We start from the raw sequence: 20056 nt of genomic DNA on the forward strand, positions 1-20056 counted from the left end.
GAAACCGGAGAGATTTACAGCCCAAATCAACATGCGGAAACAGACAGTCAGCGAAGAAAAATGGCAGTAGATTAGTTATGTGTGTGGGGGGGGAGGGGGGGAGACAGGAAGTTCATCTTTTGGTAAATATTTATCAGTTCAGGAATGAATAATAGCCTGTCTTACATCTAAATCACATTTCAAACCAAATATGCGCGCTGCTTTAATTAGAAAGAAAATGAATGAAAAATAAATTCTGGAATTCGTTTCATTTTTAGTGATGTTTGTTTTGGTAATATTAATATTAAACCTGTTACAATAAAAAAAAATCCTTTAATACTCTTTTGAATATAATTAGAGTAGAATACCGGAATGGCTTTTATTATTACTTTTTGGACTGTGCTCAGAATATATGCTGTTCAAGACGATAACAACATCATGTCTTTACTTATTTATAAAACTGCCTCATTTGTATACATGTTGTAGTAAGTGTGGTAAGTGAGTTTTTCATAATTGCTACCGTGAAACTCAAATCCTTATATATACATTGTGTTCGCATCATGATGCCAATAACAAATCCAGATTTCACATGAAATTATTATTATTAATAGTAGTAGTAGTAGTAATAGTAGTGGTGGTAGTAGTAGTGGTTATAGTAATATGAGGAGATGGAGTAATAGTAGTGGTAGAAGCACGGGCATAAACTGGCCAGGGCATTGGGGGCTGTAGCCCCGAAGATTTCTTCTTTAGCCTCAGGACGAGTAATAGTAGTAGTAATAGTAGTAGTAGTAATACTTTGAGAAGCTGCTTTAAAGGCACTTTATAAAATAAAGTTTATTATTATTAGTAGTAGTAGTAATAGTAGGAGTAGTAGTAGTAGTAGTAGTAGTAGTAGTATTAATAGTAGTATTAGTGGTGGTGGTGGTGGTAGTAATAGTAAGAGGAGGAGTAATAGTGGCAGTACTAGTAGTAGTAAAAAAGAATGGTGGAGGAGTAATAGTAGTGGTAGTAGTAGCGGTAGTAGTAGTAGTAATAGTAGGAGTATTAATAGTAGTATTAGTGGTGGTGGTGGTGGTATTAATAGTAAGAGGAGGAGTAATGGTGGCAGTACTAGTAGTAGTAATGAACAAAAGAATGGTGGAGGAGTAATAGTAGTGGTAGTAGTAGTAGTAGTAGTAGTAGTAGTAGTAGTAAGAAGAGTAGGAGGAGTAATAGTAGTGGTAGTAGTAGTATTGATCTAAATAGTAGGGGTACTAGTAATAGTAGTAATATCAATATTACAGGTAATAATTTTATTAATATTAGTAATAGTAGACATAATAATATTAGTAGGAGTAGTAGTAATAGCAGTATTATTATTATTATTAGTAGTAGTAGTAGTAGTAGAGGTAGTAGTAAGAAGTAAGGTGGTGGTGGTAATAGTATTGCTCTTAGTAGTAGTAGTAGTAGTAGCGGTAGTAGTAGTAATATTAATATTAGCTGTAGTAGTCACAAGTGGAGGCGAGGAGTAATAGTGGTAGTGTATTAATTTTAATAGCAGTAGAAGTAGGAGTAAGAGGAGTAGTAGTAGTGGTAGTAGTAGTAGTAGGAGGAGGAGTAATAATAGCAGGAGTACTGGTGTTAATATTAGTAATAATAATAGGAGTATTTTGTGTAACGAGTTCTTCCCATTCCCTAGTCACCGTACGATGAGTTTACAACATAAACGTGTGCCCTGTATGGCACTCTGATCTGAAATCTGTCCAGCCTTCTGAACAGTGGAGGAGAGGCATATACAGAAGAGCTTCCCTTACCTCATTGGTGTTCCACCGATGTCTCTCCTTGGGCAGAGAGGAGCATTTGGGCAGACATTCGAGCAGCTTCTTAGGCAGGTAGATTTTCAAATGTCCATGTTCATCTGGAGACAAAAGAGAAGCAGAACATTCACACTGTGCTCCAAAAAAACAAAAAACAAAACAAACCCTAAATGATTTTCTTGGTGTACCCCAGTGTTCCTAAACATCACTCGGAGATACATATAACACTAATTGTTCTTACACATCAAAACACTCTCACTCTCATCTGAAAAAGAAAGGAAACATTCTGTTTTGTTATGATTCAAAACGCTTCCCGAAAAAATCCCTGTTATAAATGAGCAGACATGACCCACAAAAAAAAATTAAAGAATAACATGCAAACGTAACAAAAAAAAGAAGCTGTATTGTAGTGAAGTGAAACGAAACGGATTTAAAGCACAAGGTGTGTACAACCTCTCAGCTGCGACTGCTTTATTTTTTCGTTTTTTGTTCTAAAAACTATAATAATATTTCTTCTCCTAGTATCTTATCATGCAAGAGTGCACACTCAAATACATAACAAGCAAATTGGGTGACAACGCAGAAACATTTCAAGGTTATTGATAACCGTTTGAATCAAAGGCTCGGGCTTCTTAAGGAAGTCAATGTTTAGCCCTTAGGGAAAAGGAAGTTCCACATTGCATGCTGAGCCTGCTTATGAATAATAAAAAAATAAAAAAAATAAATTAAAATTGAGTGAGTGAGTGAGTGAGAGAGTGAGTGAGAGTGCATGTGAGACAGAAAGGGACTGGAGTGTGTCCTCTAGGAATGCATAAAGACATTGGACAGGGAGAGAAAGTGAAGCTACAGATGAAGTAGCGAGTCCGCTGGGATTTCGGCTGGGCGAGCGCTCAGACTGTGGGTTTAAGAACAAACGGGTAGCCAGGGGAGAGAGGTACACAGTGAAGGTTAGGTGACTTGAAACTTCGATGCTGGGATCTGTTCGTGCTTTACCTGTGTACTGCGTGAATAATTTACAGTTTTGTAGCAAGCCTGAAGGCTACACTCTAGTGTTTTCAATAATCAATCCTAATCTTTAAAATAATATACCTCAGTCACATGGTTCTGTTCAAAGTACATTACGAACTTGCACGGAAATAACTTAAATGCTACTATGGCCTAACGTTTCTTTTACTTTTTAACTGACTATCTATCTTTTAACTTGACAGAACTTTACACGTCCCAGAAGTGGACAAAGCGTTCCAGTTTCTAAATGTTTATTTGTCACGTACACAGTTATACGGTATATAACCTGCATAAATTCGTTAGCTAGCCGAGTTTCTAAATGACCTGGCAAAAAAAGACGTTGCTAGCATAATGTAACAACATCTATCCACATAATTCGCTAATAATAATTATTGCAGTAAATACAGGACTAAAGGAAACGAACGTGTACGTGATCATTAGAGATGGCGGGATACCAGTGTTTTGTTTTTTTCCGATACCGATACTGAAAATCTGGGTATCGACCAATATCGATACCCGTCTGATATTTTTTCTTTAAAACCTACTAAGCTAAACAGTCAGGTCTCTTTATACGTAAAGATTTCTAAGTCTAAAAATAAATTTATCCTCTGAATAAAATTCCCAACTTTCGTTTGTTATCTCTCCGAGATCAGCCATCTTTTCTCCGATATTGATGGGATTTTCCAGATTCAGATATCGGATATCAGATCGATGTCATGATTCTAATGATCATGATCATGTCTAATGTCACGTTTGTGCCATGACAAAACGTCCTCGCGGACTATTTTACCGATTAGAAGTGGTTGATATTTCACGATATGTTTAACCATGACACGAGTGTGTGTGTGTGTGTGTGTGTGTGTGTGTGTGTGTAGTAAGCAGGAAAGCTAAATGATATCTTTGTCCTGCACTTTATTTAGTTTCGTCAGTGCATCCAGAAACCTGCGAGTTCCAGAAACGTTTCTGAAAAGATCGTTCGTTATCCATGCGCGCTAATTAATCCAGCTAGCAAAAACCTTTCTACCATCAACCTCGTTGGTGTGTGTAGTGCAGCAGGTGGCGAGATTCAGAATGAGAAGCATGCACTATACCATAGTTACCGCATCAAGGTTCATGAAGCGCATGTTTTACAACAGAAACTATAGTGTAGATTTTTTTTCTCTTCTTTTAAATACATTTTTTAAAAATAAAAAACTGATTACATGGATACAAAAATTGAGGCTACTGATCTGTTCTGTTGAGGCTACTGATCTGATCTGTTCGCTCTTGATACACCTTTACAAATCTGTGTTTTCATGATAGATAGCGAGAGTTATAGAAAGAGAGAGAGAGAGAAAAAAAAATCTCTGTTAAAGTTGGCTAGGAGCTTCATCAGTGCAGAAGCATTCAGCTTCACAACGGGAAACACAATGAGAATGATAAAAGGACGAGACAAGCGAGTAACTTATTTACAGGGTAATTAAGGACGGTCTATATATCTGGCAACCTCCCATTTCTCCGTCGCCCTTGCACCCGCTTCCTTTTCACTGGGTTTGGCAGAGTGATAGACTCATTCCATGGACTACCGTTTACTCTCGTTGGTCTGAATTGAAGCAAGAAAGCTTTTAAATTATGCTGACACTCAAGACTGTGACCTTAGGGACAAATTTTAATCACAATCCCACAACCGTCTTCCAGACACCAGCCATGGTGTCTTTCTCCCACTGGCTACGTTCCATGCTTGATCCAACCAAACATGATGGACGGGGGGGCAAAAAAAAAAAGAATGAAAGAACGCGACAGCACCCACACAGCATGTGTACACATACACACATGTAAACGCCAACACACACACAGACACACAGACACAGACACACACACACACACACACACAAACACACACACACACACACACAGCCCAAAGGAGGCCTGAAGAAGTGTCTGCGTTAGAGATGACAAGAAGAATTATAAAGTGAAGGTATTTAGTAATGGAGGTTCTGTGAAAGGACCCATATGTATACTGTATACAGACAGTACGTATACAGTCTTCGCCATACTCAATTATGCATTTGTTAGCAAAATCGAAACTTTGACATGCTGGGCGTTGATGAAGAAAACTAATTTCTCTTGACTCGTTTATTTAGCGAGTGCATTTATGTAGGCAAGCGCGTGGGGACTCTACATGAATATCAATGTGTGCTCAGCGCTAATGCCAGTGCGGTGTCTGCATCCGGCCCGTGTCTTGTACGTCATCTGCGTTACTTCCATGTCTTTGAAAAACAGAGGATGCATAATAAATGTACATCAAACCTTCCTTTCAAAATCCCAAATTAAATCAGAGAGTCCTGGGTTTGTTAGAGTTACGTGGGAAGCTCTCATCCTGTCTCACCTCACCTCGTCTCACTTCATCTCATCACGCCTCTTTTACAACTTCTACAAAATGAAAGAATCTAGTAATCTAATTAGTTCCTGGACCTTAAGCGAGGATAAAGGTGATTAAGTGATTACGGAAACCTGCTTTTGTTTGTGGAGAGGAGGCTGAAGACGGAATGGTCTTTGCACGGCGTGACGTTAGGCTGAAGAATGAGCGTTCGAAATAAGACAAGGTACAAGAGGAGTTCATTCCATCAAGAATTGTTACGAATCGGTCGTAATGCTTTTCCACCAGATGGTGTTACCCACCCAGCATGGTACAGTTGCACAGTAGTAACATAGGGGAACGTTCTTTGCATGACAAATCATCTGCCACAGGCTTTCCCGAGCACACAAAAGGGTGATCAGCGCATTCTGTAAGGCCTGAATCAATAATAATCTCTCCTCATAATATTCACACAGGACTTATCTAAATTACGCCACTTTTTCTTCATATTTCTATTCACCTTCATTAAGCGCTGTATGTTAGTCAGGGTCAGCAGGATCCGGGGCCTATCCCAGGAACACTGGGCGTGAAAATGGCAACAGGAATACACCCTGGATAGATCAGACTCCAATTTGTTGCAGCCTTCACACACACATTTACACCTAGGGTCAATTTAGAGCTGCCAGTTCACCTACCGACATGTTTGCGGAGGTCAGAGGAAACTCGTGTGGACACGGGAAGAACCACATAAAAACAGTAACCCGAGTTCGTCGACGCTCCCATCCCGCTCCTCTCGTTAATTCTGACATCGTAAATTCTTTCAGTGTAACTCGCTTGAGATCTTTATACGGAAACATACTATGACAAGCTAAAAAGAAATTCATCCAATCTGACGAGCAAAGCGTCTGTCCGTTCTGGGCAAACACGGCAGGGCTCTGTCCTCCTGTGCGTGCCCTCCGAGGATTACCGCAAATCCTCCTTCTGTAATGATTTTGCACTGTTTGCACGCGCAACTTGGCTTGAAACCAGCCTTCTGTCATGGTAACTGTATTAAAAAAGGAAAAGAATGGACATGGTGACTTCCCGAAAGTCATCAGTGCTGAGTCAGTTTTTGATAAAAGCCATTACTTTTTCCGTTCCATCGTCAGGGCTGATGGGGTTTTTCTGACTCCGTGTTTGCAAATACGGATTTCTGCTGCTTCACCTGTCATAAGCACTTCGTTCTAGTGATTGTCAGTGTATGAATTGTAATCTGCTGACTTTCGGTGCTCTTTCACGATTATTTTCAAGTTATCACTAATACTGTACATATTGGTTCAGAAGGCCAATTTAGAGAGATGGGACTAAAAGAACGAGGTGTTTACAAGGTCCTTTCCTTTATTCTCTCGTTACATAGCAGGCTTGCAGGACTGAAAAAGCCACAAATTCCAGATGACTTGTTAAATAGTGTGTAACTAACTAGAGTAAAACTTGCAGGGAAGTAAAAAGTAAAACCGTGTGACTTTAAGATCTGTCTATCTGCTATCTGTCTGTGACCCGTCTGTTGCATAATGAACATTTCTCGAAGAACTGTTATTTGTCTGGTTTTAAAACAATTCAGAATATAAAATGTTAAACTCACAGGCATCTAAATAACATCATAATAAAATCTTCCATTTGGCTGAACGTTTTAAAAATCAGAAATTGATGCCCAACCTGGTGACAATTTCATACATCAACTAGTGGTGTTTAAACATGATCATTTGTTATGTTTTTATTCAGTAGTCTAGCTTTGTCAGGTCGTTAAAATGGAAGCCTGTTTCTGTCACGGAGAAAAAATAAATAAACACTTGTGTGATATGAACTCGTAATCGCGAGAAAAAAGTCTAAATTGTCAATCGCTAGAAAAAAAAGTCAAACTTGTGCGATATGAACTCGTAATTGTGACAAAAAGCTCAAATTGTGCGATATGAACTCGTAATCGTGAGAAAAAAGTCTAAATTGTGCGATATGAACTCATAATTGCAAGAAAAGTCTAAATTGTGCGATATTAACTCATAATTACAAGAAAAAAGTCTAAATTGTGCAATATGAACTCATAATTGCGAGAAAAAAGTCTAAATTGTGCAATATGAACTCATAATTGCGAGAAAAAAGTCTAAATTGTGCGATATGAACTCATACTTGCAAGAAAAAATGTCCGAATTGTGAGAATTAAACTCGCATTCTGAGATATGCGAGGTAAACTCGCATTCTCATTTACCTTTTCACTCTTTCTTCTCCGTTGCGGGGGATGGGGGAGGGGGGCGGGGGGAGACTTCCGTAAAATTACTGGCACCTTTGAGGCACATCATCATGTGGGAATTGTGCCAGTATTCAAACTGGGAGTTTTGGAAATTACCACACCCTTGCTGTGGGATTCAAGTAGACATGTTTATGACAGATATAGCTATGGTTAATATTTTCGTTTTTCAGAGTCGCCTCTTAATATATTTTTATACCTGTAAAACTGTCATACTTACATTAAAAGCAGAAAGAATCAAACCCCATGAGTGAGATAGCTGTCAGTTAATTAGAAAACTTTCTACAATAAAGACAGCAAGAAAATGCTGGGGCAAGCAGCACTTAATGCTCCCAATACAGATATTAAAGGGTATCTGGGGAAATTTAGAATTTTTTTCCTTCATTTTTTTTTTTCCCAAATAAAATTAATGTGACAGAAATAAAGGCTCATTGCACAGCAGCTCCAGGCAGCCAGGGAAAGAGATGGGTCTGCATGTTAATTTATCACAGCGCTGATAAACTTCAACTAATCTTACTTGTATTAGTCAGGTTGGTGTGGAGACGCTTATTAAAGAGTGGCAGAGCAAAGAGGGTTTCTTTTTTTCCTTTCTTTACTTTGTGTACTTTTTGTGGGGCTCTATAGGATTCATGACTCTAAAAACCTACGCTAAAAACCTCGGTCCTGGACATCAAACATCTCCTACACATTTATTCCCCCACGTACGTACAGGTTACATAAATACCAGTAGTGTAGTTGTCTATATGGTAATTTCGAAAGGACGAAAGGTGAACGTGCAGACGCTGCTAAGTCACACCCACAATATGTTATCTAATGGTGAGCCAAATGGAGACATGGAGATAATAATGCAAATACACCCCCGCACACACACACACACACACACACACACACACACACACACACACATACTGTAGATCCTGTAATTTGTCATCCCTCTGAAAAGCCACGACGTGTGTTACTATAATTCAGCGACAGTCATAGTAGAAGAGGGCTGAAGTTACAATCAAGAGTGTGCACTGAAGCATCGCGCATATTAGCATACTTGGGCTTGGCACAGGAAAAAAAAAACATCACGAGCTTGATCCACCAAGCTGCTGAATAAATTATGAAAATACATAAACTAATTCGACCAAATAATGCAGTTTATATTCTCGGCTGCGGAATAAAATAAAAACCGCCCAGAGCTGCGAACAATAAAATGTCAATCGAATTAGAGAATGATTCAAAGCCTTGGACTCTGGCGAAATTGATTTAGTACTGGATTCTTTCTAGTTTGACTGAACTGTGGCTAGAAATAGACTAGGAGGGTCTGTCTGAGGATCTAGGGCGATGAAAGGCGTCGGAGCGATTCTGTCCGCACGTCCTAGGAAAGGGGCAGACGCTCAAACTGACCTACGGCCTGGTCCGTCTCCAGGTCATCTGGTGTTAGGAAAATCTGGATGTGGGTGCTAGTCTGAGACGTGTATCAGATGTCAATCTGGTGCGATTTAGTGTATTTGTCGTGACAGGCTGAGCAGGCATCACTCCAGATAGCCGAGGGGCTGACAAAGGGGGGAAAAAAAGATACTGGATCAATAGTGTTCTCCTGCTCTGCCTTTGTGTCAAGGGATGCTCTTTCAACTTTTTTTGTGTGTGTGCTATGATATGCATCGTGAGGAAGTCTCCTGGATAGGTTGTGAAGCTGACAGAAAACCGCATGTATAAACCATAAGAAAACGCTAAGCATAGCATGATCAGCCAACGCTTGACTGAGAGCTTGAGGTGTAGTTAAAAAAATTTAAATGGTAAAAAAAATGCTAGGTAGAACCTATATTTTTCTCCTCACCGGTCATCGATTTCCATTGAACTTATAATGCATTGTTTTAACATGGGTTTTAGCATGAGTCCTTACAGGCAGAACCATGACATTGTTTGGAACACTTCTGTGCTTCAGGTCATGCCGGTCAGTTTCAATTTCAGTTCACCCGCCCGCTCCAAGATCAATACCAATCAAAGCAGCGATTGCTCTATTGTTCTCTGTAATAATGCTGCTCCTTTACTGACTCCGTCCTCCGTTACCATCGGTGACCATGTCGGCGTCTTTCGATGCGTCACGCCCCGGATATCAGCCGTCTGCTGGTTGAGTAGAGGATATCTTGTTTACACTTATGTTGCTTAAATGCTAAATTTCCCTGATTGTATCAGACAGTTTTATTTACCTATCCTAGAGGTAATCCGTCTGTTCAGATGTTCCTCTCATGCAGTGATCAAAATTGCGGCTGCTCAATAAACGCTCGTTTCGCCCATCGGATATCGAATCGAATGCGTTAAATGTACGCGCTGTGGGGAGGTCGACATCTGAGGTTTTATAAACCGAATATCTAGTGGTGTAGCGGAATGAACTCTATTTATACGAGAGCTATAGGAATTACATATGCACATGGGAACGCTCGGCTTTAATTCGAAGAAACGTAAAAACGTATGTCTTAACACTGTGCGGTTTTGATTTCGGGACGTTAGGTCGTGTGGGAAAAGCTGCTTACGTGGGCATGCCATGGCGAGGACGGGGTACCGGTCCGTATCTTACTCGCGGACAAGGAGTAAATCCAGGCAGCGTTCGTTAACAGAGGCATTCGTCAAGACAGGAGATATGAGAATGCTCAAATACACATGGAGTCAATCATGCAAATGAGTGTATGAATACAAATGGATAAAGAGCTAAGCTATGCATACAAAATGCACTTTAGACTGCTGGTGAACAATCTGTCCTCTCACCTCTCTCTCTCTTTCTCTCGCTCTCTCTCTCTTTATACCAAAGCATTTTATAACAGACATCGACTTTGTATCAGAGGTCTTCTGATTCCTTTGTTTCTCTTACAGATGTACAGTAGCACATCCATAGACAAGCGATCAGCACTAGGAACTAGTAGTTTAATCATTCTAGGAGTGACAACAACAACAAAAAAATAGAGTGCACTAGTAAAAGACAGAAATTTCACTGGAGTCCAAACGCTTCACGGGGTTCGACATAGTCTATTCCAAACGGTCGCTCCTCTCGACTTCGAATCGAAGAGCTAAACGCAGAGCTACGCCACCTTTCTTCTTTTCCTTTCTGAGCATAAAAGCTCCAGCGTATCATTTGTTCCTTTCTGCTGCGAATAAATCTTTTGTCTATTCTATGTATCTCAATTAAATACACTGTTCCACCAATTTGTGTAATCTTTGAGGCAGAGTTTTCTATTAATTGCTACAGCATTTTGGGGGAAAAAAATAGTGTCACAGCTGATGAACTGTTTGAGGAACGGGGGTTTCGGGTCGGATACGAGACGGAGCGAATGGATGCGCTGTCACCCTTGTGAAAAAGAGAAAGATAAGTAAAAGAAAAGATCTGACTTTCTCAGTCTCCGTGGTCCCGCTTTGTCTTGTCTCCTGACTCTTCTGCCAGAAAATATTCAAATAATTTAAATAAAATAAAATAACAAAGAATTGTTCAGGCTAGTGTTGTCTAATTACGTGATGATGGCATTAGTTAATAACCGTGTACGTATGTGGATTTCCAATGGTAGATTAAAAGAGCTAACAAAAGCACAAGAACAGAAGCTCGGGATTCTGATGCTTTTCCAAATAAAGTAAAGCAACCAGGCTGACTGGGATCCAGGTCCTGCTTGAGAAAAATACACAAGACCTATACAACCAGAACCAACTGAACCTTTGTTACAAACAATACTCCTCTTTCGGCACTGGCCGTGGTTAAATCTTTTAAACTCACAGTTATTAAAAAATAAATAAATAAATTTGACCTATCTGACAAAACATAGGCCAAGCACAAGCCTCCACTTTACTGCCAAGGTTGTAGCTCATACGTGAAATCTTTCTGTCAGGGTTTACGCCTCACATCACAGCGCTGGTTAAAGAAGCAAATGACCTGTTACTTGGCCTCTGATCGGGCTTCTGTTTCAACGTCATGGATCACAATAAAGTGTCAGCGGCCACCGAAACATGATCGGTGAATTACATTCGGGACGTATACAAAGAGACGGTGTACTCTATCGACGATGTCTTAGTACTACTTCTGATTTGTCAGCCTGACAAACTGAGCCTTAAAGCGGCTTAAACGCCAACCCAGCAAGAAACGCAGAAGACGTGTATCTAACCAGCCGCTAATTATGATGTGGAGCTTGTTAACAGCTAGGCAGAGGAACCTTTTTGCCATTTGGCCACTGTATAAACAAGCGTCTCTTGGAAACGGTTTGATCACTCGGCAAAGACGTTAAAAACCACTGGATGAAAGAAATTGAGCTGGGGGAAAAAAAAGTAAACACACACACACACACACAAGCTGATGCCTGGGCTCTGCTCAGAGTGTGCTGTGTGTTGATTAGGCATGACAATGAACTGCTGCCTCCAAAAATATGCTGCGCGTTCCGGTGCACCATGGCCATGCATGAATAAACATGATCTGTAATGAAGCTGAATGACAATGAAGTCCTCGCTTTAAAAAAAAGATCCACCAAGAGAGGACTCGCCTATTTCCCCACTCCCTCTCTCACTCTTTCTCTCTCTCTCTCAAAAAAAAGCAGAAGAAGAAGAAGAAGAAGACACCCACAGAGCCACAGAGTGCTAGGTTATTTTGAACACAGCTCCTTCATAATGGGGACTCAGCTTCATCGATTTGATTCCATTAGCCAAACGCTACACTCCAGTAAACGTATTACGCTTACATCTGTTCAAATCTATTACACCTACTTCTTTCTTTCTTTCTTTCGTTTCTGTGGTGCGATTACGGCGTGATTTTTACCGTTTACTATGCGGACTGTTGGAGAAACGTCAGCGCTTTTGCTGACAGACCTCTACAGTAGCTACATACGAGCTTCTCAACGACGTTGAAATGAGGGAATTAGCATGATTTCGAATGCGTGAACGTGATGCAAATGATGTGTCGCTTTAATGTTTGGGGGTTGTTGTTTTTTTTTAGGGATGCAGTGTGAAAGTGAGCCAGCTCTCTTACTGTTGGTGTCTGTGTCATCTCGGACACCCTTAGAAGCAGTGTGGCTGGCGTAGCTGACAGAAGTTCTGTACATTCGATCTGCATTACGAATTCTCTTCAGTCCTATGGGCGGCACAGCGGGGGAGGGAAAAATGAAGCCAGGTTCTCTAAGTACAAACATGTCATTTTCTTGGCTACATGTTTTTTTTTTTTTACTCGTAGCCATACCCTTAATCCTTGGTTTAAAGTAATATATTGTGATAGGTAATGCATTACTTGGTTGTCATGCAGAAAAGTTCACAAAAACACAAAGGAACACCAAGCATCTACAGAGTTGTTGCTGTTTATGCAGCAACAACTCTGTAGATGCTTGGTGTATGTATATATATATATATATATATATATGTATGTATAAATATATATATATATATATATATATATATATATATATATATATATATATATATACACACAGTACCATACATACTAGTTATCTAACTTTTTTATTTTTACACTCACTTAGTCAGCAATTATTTACTTTAAATACTTTAGGACAAGCTCCTACTCAATTCAATTCAACCTAAACCCTTATCTCAGACTCGCTTAACATTTGAATCGCTTAACACAACAGCAGAACCAGAAAACAGCAAACACACAATCAAAATTTGCGTGTCACGTTTTTTTCCTTTCATTTAACAACATTCGAATTACGCTCGTCTGAATGGTGACAGCTTGACGTTTCGAGGTGGACGAATCGATTCATCTTTTTGCTCTTTTTTAGGGAATAAATGTTCGGTTTCCCTTTTCATTCCAGGAAAGCTATTCTGCTATGTTTCTCATTGAAAGACAAAAATCACCAGACAAGGGAGACACGATGTTACACAATGCGACTACATCACACGGTCATGTACAAATAAAGCCTGACTGGAGTTTATTGTTGCGAAGGTCAGAAGTCCGTTGAAAATATCTTGCTGTTAGATGAAATTTGGCATATTGCGCAGGAAAACAGATCTCACTGTGTAATACGGTAATATCACGGTGTAATACGAGTGAATTACCAGATAGATATATAGCACTAAAAAAATTTTTTAATGAAAATAAAGAGATTGGTCAGTTGTTCAAGCAACATGTACACGGATACAAACAACGGCTTCGACTTCAACAAAATGGTGGTTTAAAGATTGTGATTTTCGGTATCCTTTTTGTACCATGCTAATGACGAACGATGAGCGTCCCAGACTTCACTGAGAGTCAGCAGGTTAGATGGCTAAACTTTTAAACTTGAAGAGTTTCATTTGAGGCTCTTCAGACTGTGTTCTGTCGACTGGATACAGCTTCACTCTATCTTTGTGTCATTTGGGGTCTTGGGTTTGTAGCTATGACAGTTTTGTGCATGTGTTTAGAGCGAGAGAGAGCGAGATAGAGAGAGCGAGGGCGAGAGCTTACAATGTTAACGCTCAGACGACAACAACTTGCCTCAGCCATCCTGATTGGTCAGTTCTAAGACTTTAAAGGCGTCCCTGTACACTTGAATCCCGGAAGCTGATATGATTTAGCTGGTTATTAGATCGGCCAGCTCATGCTTGTCTAAGGGTAACGAAACCTAACCTAGACTACTTACAACCAGCAAGGTACTAGCAAGCTCGTTTATCTTACTTAGTAGACAAGAAAATGTTATTAATAGACTCTCAAAAATGATTTACAAAAGTTTTATAAAAATAAAAAAAGTTTTGACAATTTAACATTCTGCTATAAGCATTAAAATTTCTTGGGCCAGTTTTACTTTATTAGTCAACACAACAGTGCAACTTGTTCAGCAAGGTGAGATTTAGTCCCAAGCAGAAAGTATTAACAAAACACTGAGTAAACTAAAGCCTGGTTCACACTGCACCCACAGACGCCAACTTTTAAAAGTGTGTTAGATTTCTAGTGTTGGGAAACACTGATGTGGTGTTCACACTGCCTCAACACACGCCAACTTTTAAACTTTTATACAGACACTCAGACTGGTTTAAAAAGGATGATCCTTTTACCACAATAAAAACGTTATTATTACTAGAGTCTTTACGTGTCGTTCCGCTCTTGAAAAGACGACGCGTGAAGTGAAAGAGATCGTGGGTGAAGCCGTGGTTGTTGGGACGTGAGAGACAGGGCGCTTACTTACACTCACACACAGAACTGCAGACAGAGGAGGTGCGGACCGTTCCGAATTTTGCTCGGTTTTGTCCCCCAAGCAGTTTCGACGACTCTGAGAAAGACAGCTTAAGCCCGGCTCTGGGGTAAGCTAAGTCCGTTATTAGATCATACGTTAAGTTACGGACAATTTTTTTTTTTTTTACACAAATGTACGTTATAAAAATTTGTCGCGATTTCACTTCTTACGTCACGAAACACAGTATAGAAAACGGCGTACGGTTAGCGTACGATCCCGATCGATTAAAACCACAAGACAGGAGCAGATGATTCTCATCAGGGGTCGAAATGAACAATTTTATTTAAATAACACACCAATAGGTCATTTATCCTCTTCTCTCAGATTCGACCAGAAATCTGCCATTTTACCCACAACGACGGTTTAGCACCTAGCGCCTAGCGCACGGGGTTTCGTTTCTGTCAAGTTCGCAGGGAGGGACACTTGCCTCGTCGTCATGGTGACGGTTCGTGCCCAGGTCAGATTACGTCAGAGTTTGTTGGGAAATCTTTCCACGCTGCTCAGACATTCCACGACCGACAAACTCTGATTGAACACGTTGAACCGGTTAACACGCCGCTCCGACTAAACCCAATAAACGTGTCTGTCGGCGTCGGTCGGCGTCTGTCAGTGCAGTGTGAACTAGTCCTAAGAAGTCCTGTTGTAATTAAATGCTGGTTTTTAATTTTTGGGGGGTTTAAATAACTTCAGTCAGTGTGTATGTTTTTTCCACTTTATTTTGATAAGGAAAAGGCACGGGAAAGGTTTACAATTGCACTATGCGGTGTCACCCGGCTGAGGATGGGTTCCCTTTTGCATAAGGTTCCTCTCAAGGTTCCATCCTCACCACCTTGCTCATTAGAAATAAAGGTATTTTATAAATGTCCTTTGTTAAAAGCGCTGTACGAATATAATTGATTTATTTTCTTTTAGCCAAAGTATAGGTTAGGTATAAAGAACTGCGATACGTCACACAACACTGATATCAAACTCCAGATTTTGATACTGTAACAACCCTACTGTTGGAACTTATTTAAGGTCATGAACATTTCTTAAACAATTACTCAATAAAAAACAACAACCAACTTGCAACCAAAATATCAGGCCAATTAAGACATAATGAAGCTATTTTGTACTACTACACCCCCGCTCCCTCTGGTCGGCTGAACCAATCCATGAAACCAGCTCTCAGGACTCTTAAGAACGAGTACGACTTTTTTTTCCCTAACACAGAGCAATCAAGCAAGCATGAGAGAACGTGAAAGAGTGAGAGAGTGAGAGAGAGAGAGAGCAGCCATCTTTTAATCCATAGCAGCCTCACTAAATTCAATTAGTTGAACAAAATTGCAGAGCTGATTCACCCAGCACAATTTAAAGTCTGCGCCAGTTATATCCCAGAGATGAGAATCTGATAAGTTTGCTATCAACAGCGGCTGCTGTTTATCAACCTCAGCCGTTGATCACGCTTCCCCAAGGAGTTCGTCTTTACACAACAGCTAGCGCCTGAAGATTTCGCCTTGCTGATAGAGTATACACGTGGATATGTGCAGGATGTAGGATATACTCTATGCTTTGTCCTGACCTTCTCGATTCCCAGCTCGGGAATATGCTGGTTGTGTATCTCTGTGGAGTACAGAACTGACTGAATATGTGTGAGAGTGAGAGAGAGAGAGAGGAACGGGAAGTTTCTCGGCCCGTCATAAGTTCAAGAACAAAACTCTAAAGACATCTAAGGGATGAAGAATGCAGGTGTGTGGATCCTTGTACCATCTCCAGCCGTTTGCAAGGATGCAAGGACCGCTGGAGAATAATGCTTCCTGTGTAAGAACGATGGTATCCTTAGAACAAAAAGACTAGAAGATCCAGGAAACAAGGCGCAAGTACAACAAAGACTGACAGATACTAACACACAACACAGTTTACTTCTACTAAGGTCAAAACAGGTCTCTTCTCTGTTAAAAAAAAAAAAAAAAAAAATGAATTAAAAATAAGCCTTACTTTATGCTACATTACTCTGACACATTTTCCCATGGGCACAAAGCCACCAAACGGCACCGGTATCAAGGTTAGGTACCGTATACATGTGTATACATCTCACCAGAACCATAAATTGAATGAAATTAAAGTGGTTTCTTTTTTAGTTTCCTTGCTAATTGATCTTTAGGAAACTCTACACCAGGTGTCATGGGTGTAAAATTAACACGAGTGTGAGAGAACTCTTAAGACAACCTCACCAAGACTATCCAAGTCGCTCTTTTGATGAAAACACAACGTACATACTATACCGTAAGTGTTGTGGATCTGAACGCAGCTCGATATCGCCCCCTGGTGGAGCTCTCCAAACCTGAAGCACTGGATGGCGCTTGAAATGAAGTACTTTCTTAAGCTACTAAATGCCTAAATGTTGACCAAATCTACGCAGGCACGGAATCTCTGTTTAGCCAGAACACATCACAACACCTCGGTCTGAATGGTTTCGATCAAAACACATCTATTTCATATATATATATATATATATATATACAAAACAGAGGTGTTTTATATGAGGTTTAGTTTCAATAGGGAAAATGAGCTACTAGCCCGTATTTTCACGATGGAAATTAAACCTCAGTGTATACAGCATATATATAATCAGTGAAGCTATAAATGGTCGCTTATTTTTAGCACACGTAGGATTTGAAGTTGACTTTGTCTCCATCTTGTGGTCATTTCCGTTCAAATAACGAGTGATGATGGAGGAATGTACACGCAATATTATCAATGTTTTTCACTATTTCCAGACTAATAATAAGCTTATATACTTTCATTTATTTAATGTAAACAAACCCTGGAATAAACAAAACGACGATACTACTACTACTACTACTACCACTACAACTAATAATAATAATAATAACAATAATAATAATAATAGTGTTCTGACAAACAGCATACTCCATACTTCAAATGTAAGCTTGTGCTAGCTTAGCATAAATGCAACATGCTAACACCGGTTTTTTTCGGGAGTGATTTTTAGGCTAATTAACTGCCGTTAAATTCCTTAATACGACCCAAAGTTCGTTGGAAAACTCGCTTCAGTTCTTATTTCCGATTTCCGCTCATATTTATAGCTATTTGGATTCCTTTTTATTAGCTAAAACAAACAAACATACCTTTCATTTTGCTGCCTCGTCAGTTTCAGGTGGTTTTTGGGGGGGTTGTTTTTTTCTCTCGCACGCGCGCTCTATCTTCCACAAATCCAACTGAAAACGCGCGTGCGGGGCTGCTTGCTCTGTAACGGTCTCTCTATCGCGCGCGCGCACACAGAGCTGTCAATAGTTTTGAAATTTAAACGGATTAAACGGTCGAAAAAAAAATACGAACCTAATTTTTTATTTTTTTTTTTTAAAGCTAATCAAACAAAGAAAAGGATTCAATTTCAAAATAGGAAGAAGAAGAAGAAGAAGAAGAAGAAGAAGAGGAAAAGGAAGACTAAGGACAGCCAGCTGCCGTGTTTAGTCACAGATGTAGAGAAAGAAGGAGGAGGAAGAGGAGGAGGCGGAAATCAGTGACGTTTTCGTAGTACATCGCTGTACATCGGATCAAGTGGTGTTTTTTGTTTGTTTTTTTAAAAGGTGACCTGATACACAACATGACATCACATCACACAACATCGCACATCACATCACACATCACATCACATAACATCACACATCACACATCACATCACATAACATCACACCACACATCACACATCACATCACACATCACATCACATCACACATCACACATCACACATCACATCACACATCACATAACATCACACATCACATAACATCACACATCACACATCACATCACATAACATCACACATCACATCACACATCACATAACATCACACAGCATCACATCACATAACATCACATCACACATCACATCACATCACATAACATCACACATCACATCACACATCACACAGCACATCACACATCACACATCACATCACACATCACACAACATCACACATCACACAACATCACACATCACATCACACATCACATCACACATCACACAGCACATCACACATCACACAACATCACACATCACATCACATCACACATCATAACATCACACATAACATCACACATCACAGCCTCCATAATCCTAAACCTGAGGAACAGTTTCACTTTACAGTGCCTTCTCCTCTCCTCTTCTCCTCTCTTCTCCTCTCCTCTCCTCTTCTCTCCTCTCTTCTCCTTTCCTATCCTCTCCTCTCCTCTTCTCTCCTCTCTTCTCCTCTCCTATCCTCTCTTCTCCTCTCCTCTTCTCTCCTCTCTTCTCCTCTCTTCTCCTCTCCTCTCCTATCCTCTCTTCTCCTCTCCTCTCCTCTCTTCTCCTCTCCTCTTCTCATCTCCTATCTTCTCCTCTCTTCTCCTCTCCTATCCTCTCCTATCCTCTTCTCTCCTCTTTTCTCCTCTCTTCTCCTCTCCTCTCCTCTCTTCTCCTCTCCTCTCTTTTCCTCTCCTTTCCGCTCTTCTCTTCTCCTCTCTTCTCCTCTTCTCTCCTCTCTTCTACTCTCCTCTCTTCTCATCTCCTCTCTTCTCATCTTCTCTCCTCTTCTCTCTTCTCCTCTCTTCTCTTCTCCTCTCCTCTCTTCTCCTCTCTTCTCTTCTCTCTTCTCCTCACTTCTCCTCTCTCCTCTCCTCTTCTCTCCTCTCTTCTCCTCTCCTCTCTGCTCTCCTCCTCTCCTTTCCTCTTCTCATCTCTTCTCCTCTCCTCTCCTCTGTGAGAGAAGACCAGGAGAAGGAAGATGATATGTGATGAGGATGAGGATGAGGATGAGGATGAAAGGTGGCGGTGTGAAGGAATCCCATCACATCATAAGCGAGGTCATTTCATTCCCGGTTTTCCACGCACACACACACACACACACACACACACACACACACACACACACTGAGAGTAATATCCTCTGTTTAATAACCCTTAGCACGCTTTCATCCCTCTAACGTGCCTCTGTGCCTCTCAGTTCATTCCTTCAATCAAGAACACGAATAATAATAATAATAATAATAATAATAATCATAATCATAATAACACTAACAACAATAACAATAACACCACACCAGTACTACAAACACAACCTCAACACACAACCCCTGCACACACAACACACAACCTATTCACTTTCCCCTCCATTTCTTTCTTTCCTAATGAGCACAACTCCTGGCTTTCATACCCCCACATGTAAGAAGGCTCTGAGAGCTGGAGCTAGAACCAAGCCGGACCTTCTCTTACAATCTCGTCAGCGTTTCGGCGTTTTCGCGATGAAGCGCAAAATATCACGCGCTCCGTCTTCCGTCACGTCCTTACTGAACGGAAATCCGATCAATCACGAGCGCGTCAAAAAATATAGCGCAAAAATACAAGTGCATTAATGATAATAATAACAATAATAATCCCGTTATTTTTCCTCTCTTACCTTCCGGCTTGTTTTCGGCAGCCATTTCCCGTCCGAGCG

The 20056-nt window shown here is 40.4% G+C and overlaps 1 protein-coding gene across 1 annotated transcript in view; it reads right to left on the reverse strand.

Annotated features, from left to right (window-relative positions):
• LOC128624869 (calmodulin-binding transcription activator 1-like) overlaps window positions 1-20045 on the reverse strand; it is a 254009-nt gene extending 233964 nt beyond the window's left edge. Inside the window, exons 1-3 of the mRNA XM_053652693.1 lie at window positions 20018-20045; window positions 12387-12488; window positions 1773-1876 (exon numbers count right to left, since the gene is read on the reverse strand). Of these exons, the coding sequence (XP_053508668.1) occupies window positions 1773-1876; window positions 12387-12488; window positions 20018-20042 (231 nt within the window). The 5' untranslated portion in view covers window positions 20043-20045. The remainder of the gene's footprint in view (window positions 1-1772; window positions 1877-12386; window positions 12489-20017) is intronic.
• Window positions 20046-20056: the final 11 nt, after the last annotated feature.

This window comes from Ictalurus furcatus, chromosome 21, assembly GCF_023375685.1.
Source record: "Ictalurus furcatus strain D&B chromosome 21, Billie_1.0, whole genome shotgun sequence".
NCBI lineage: Eukaryota > Metazoa > Chordata > Actinopteri > Siluriformes > Ictaluridae > Ictalurus > Ictalurus furcatus.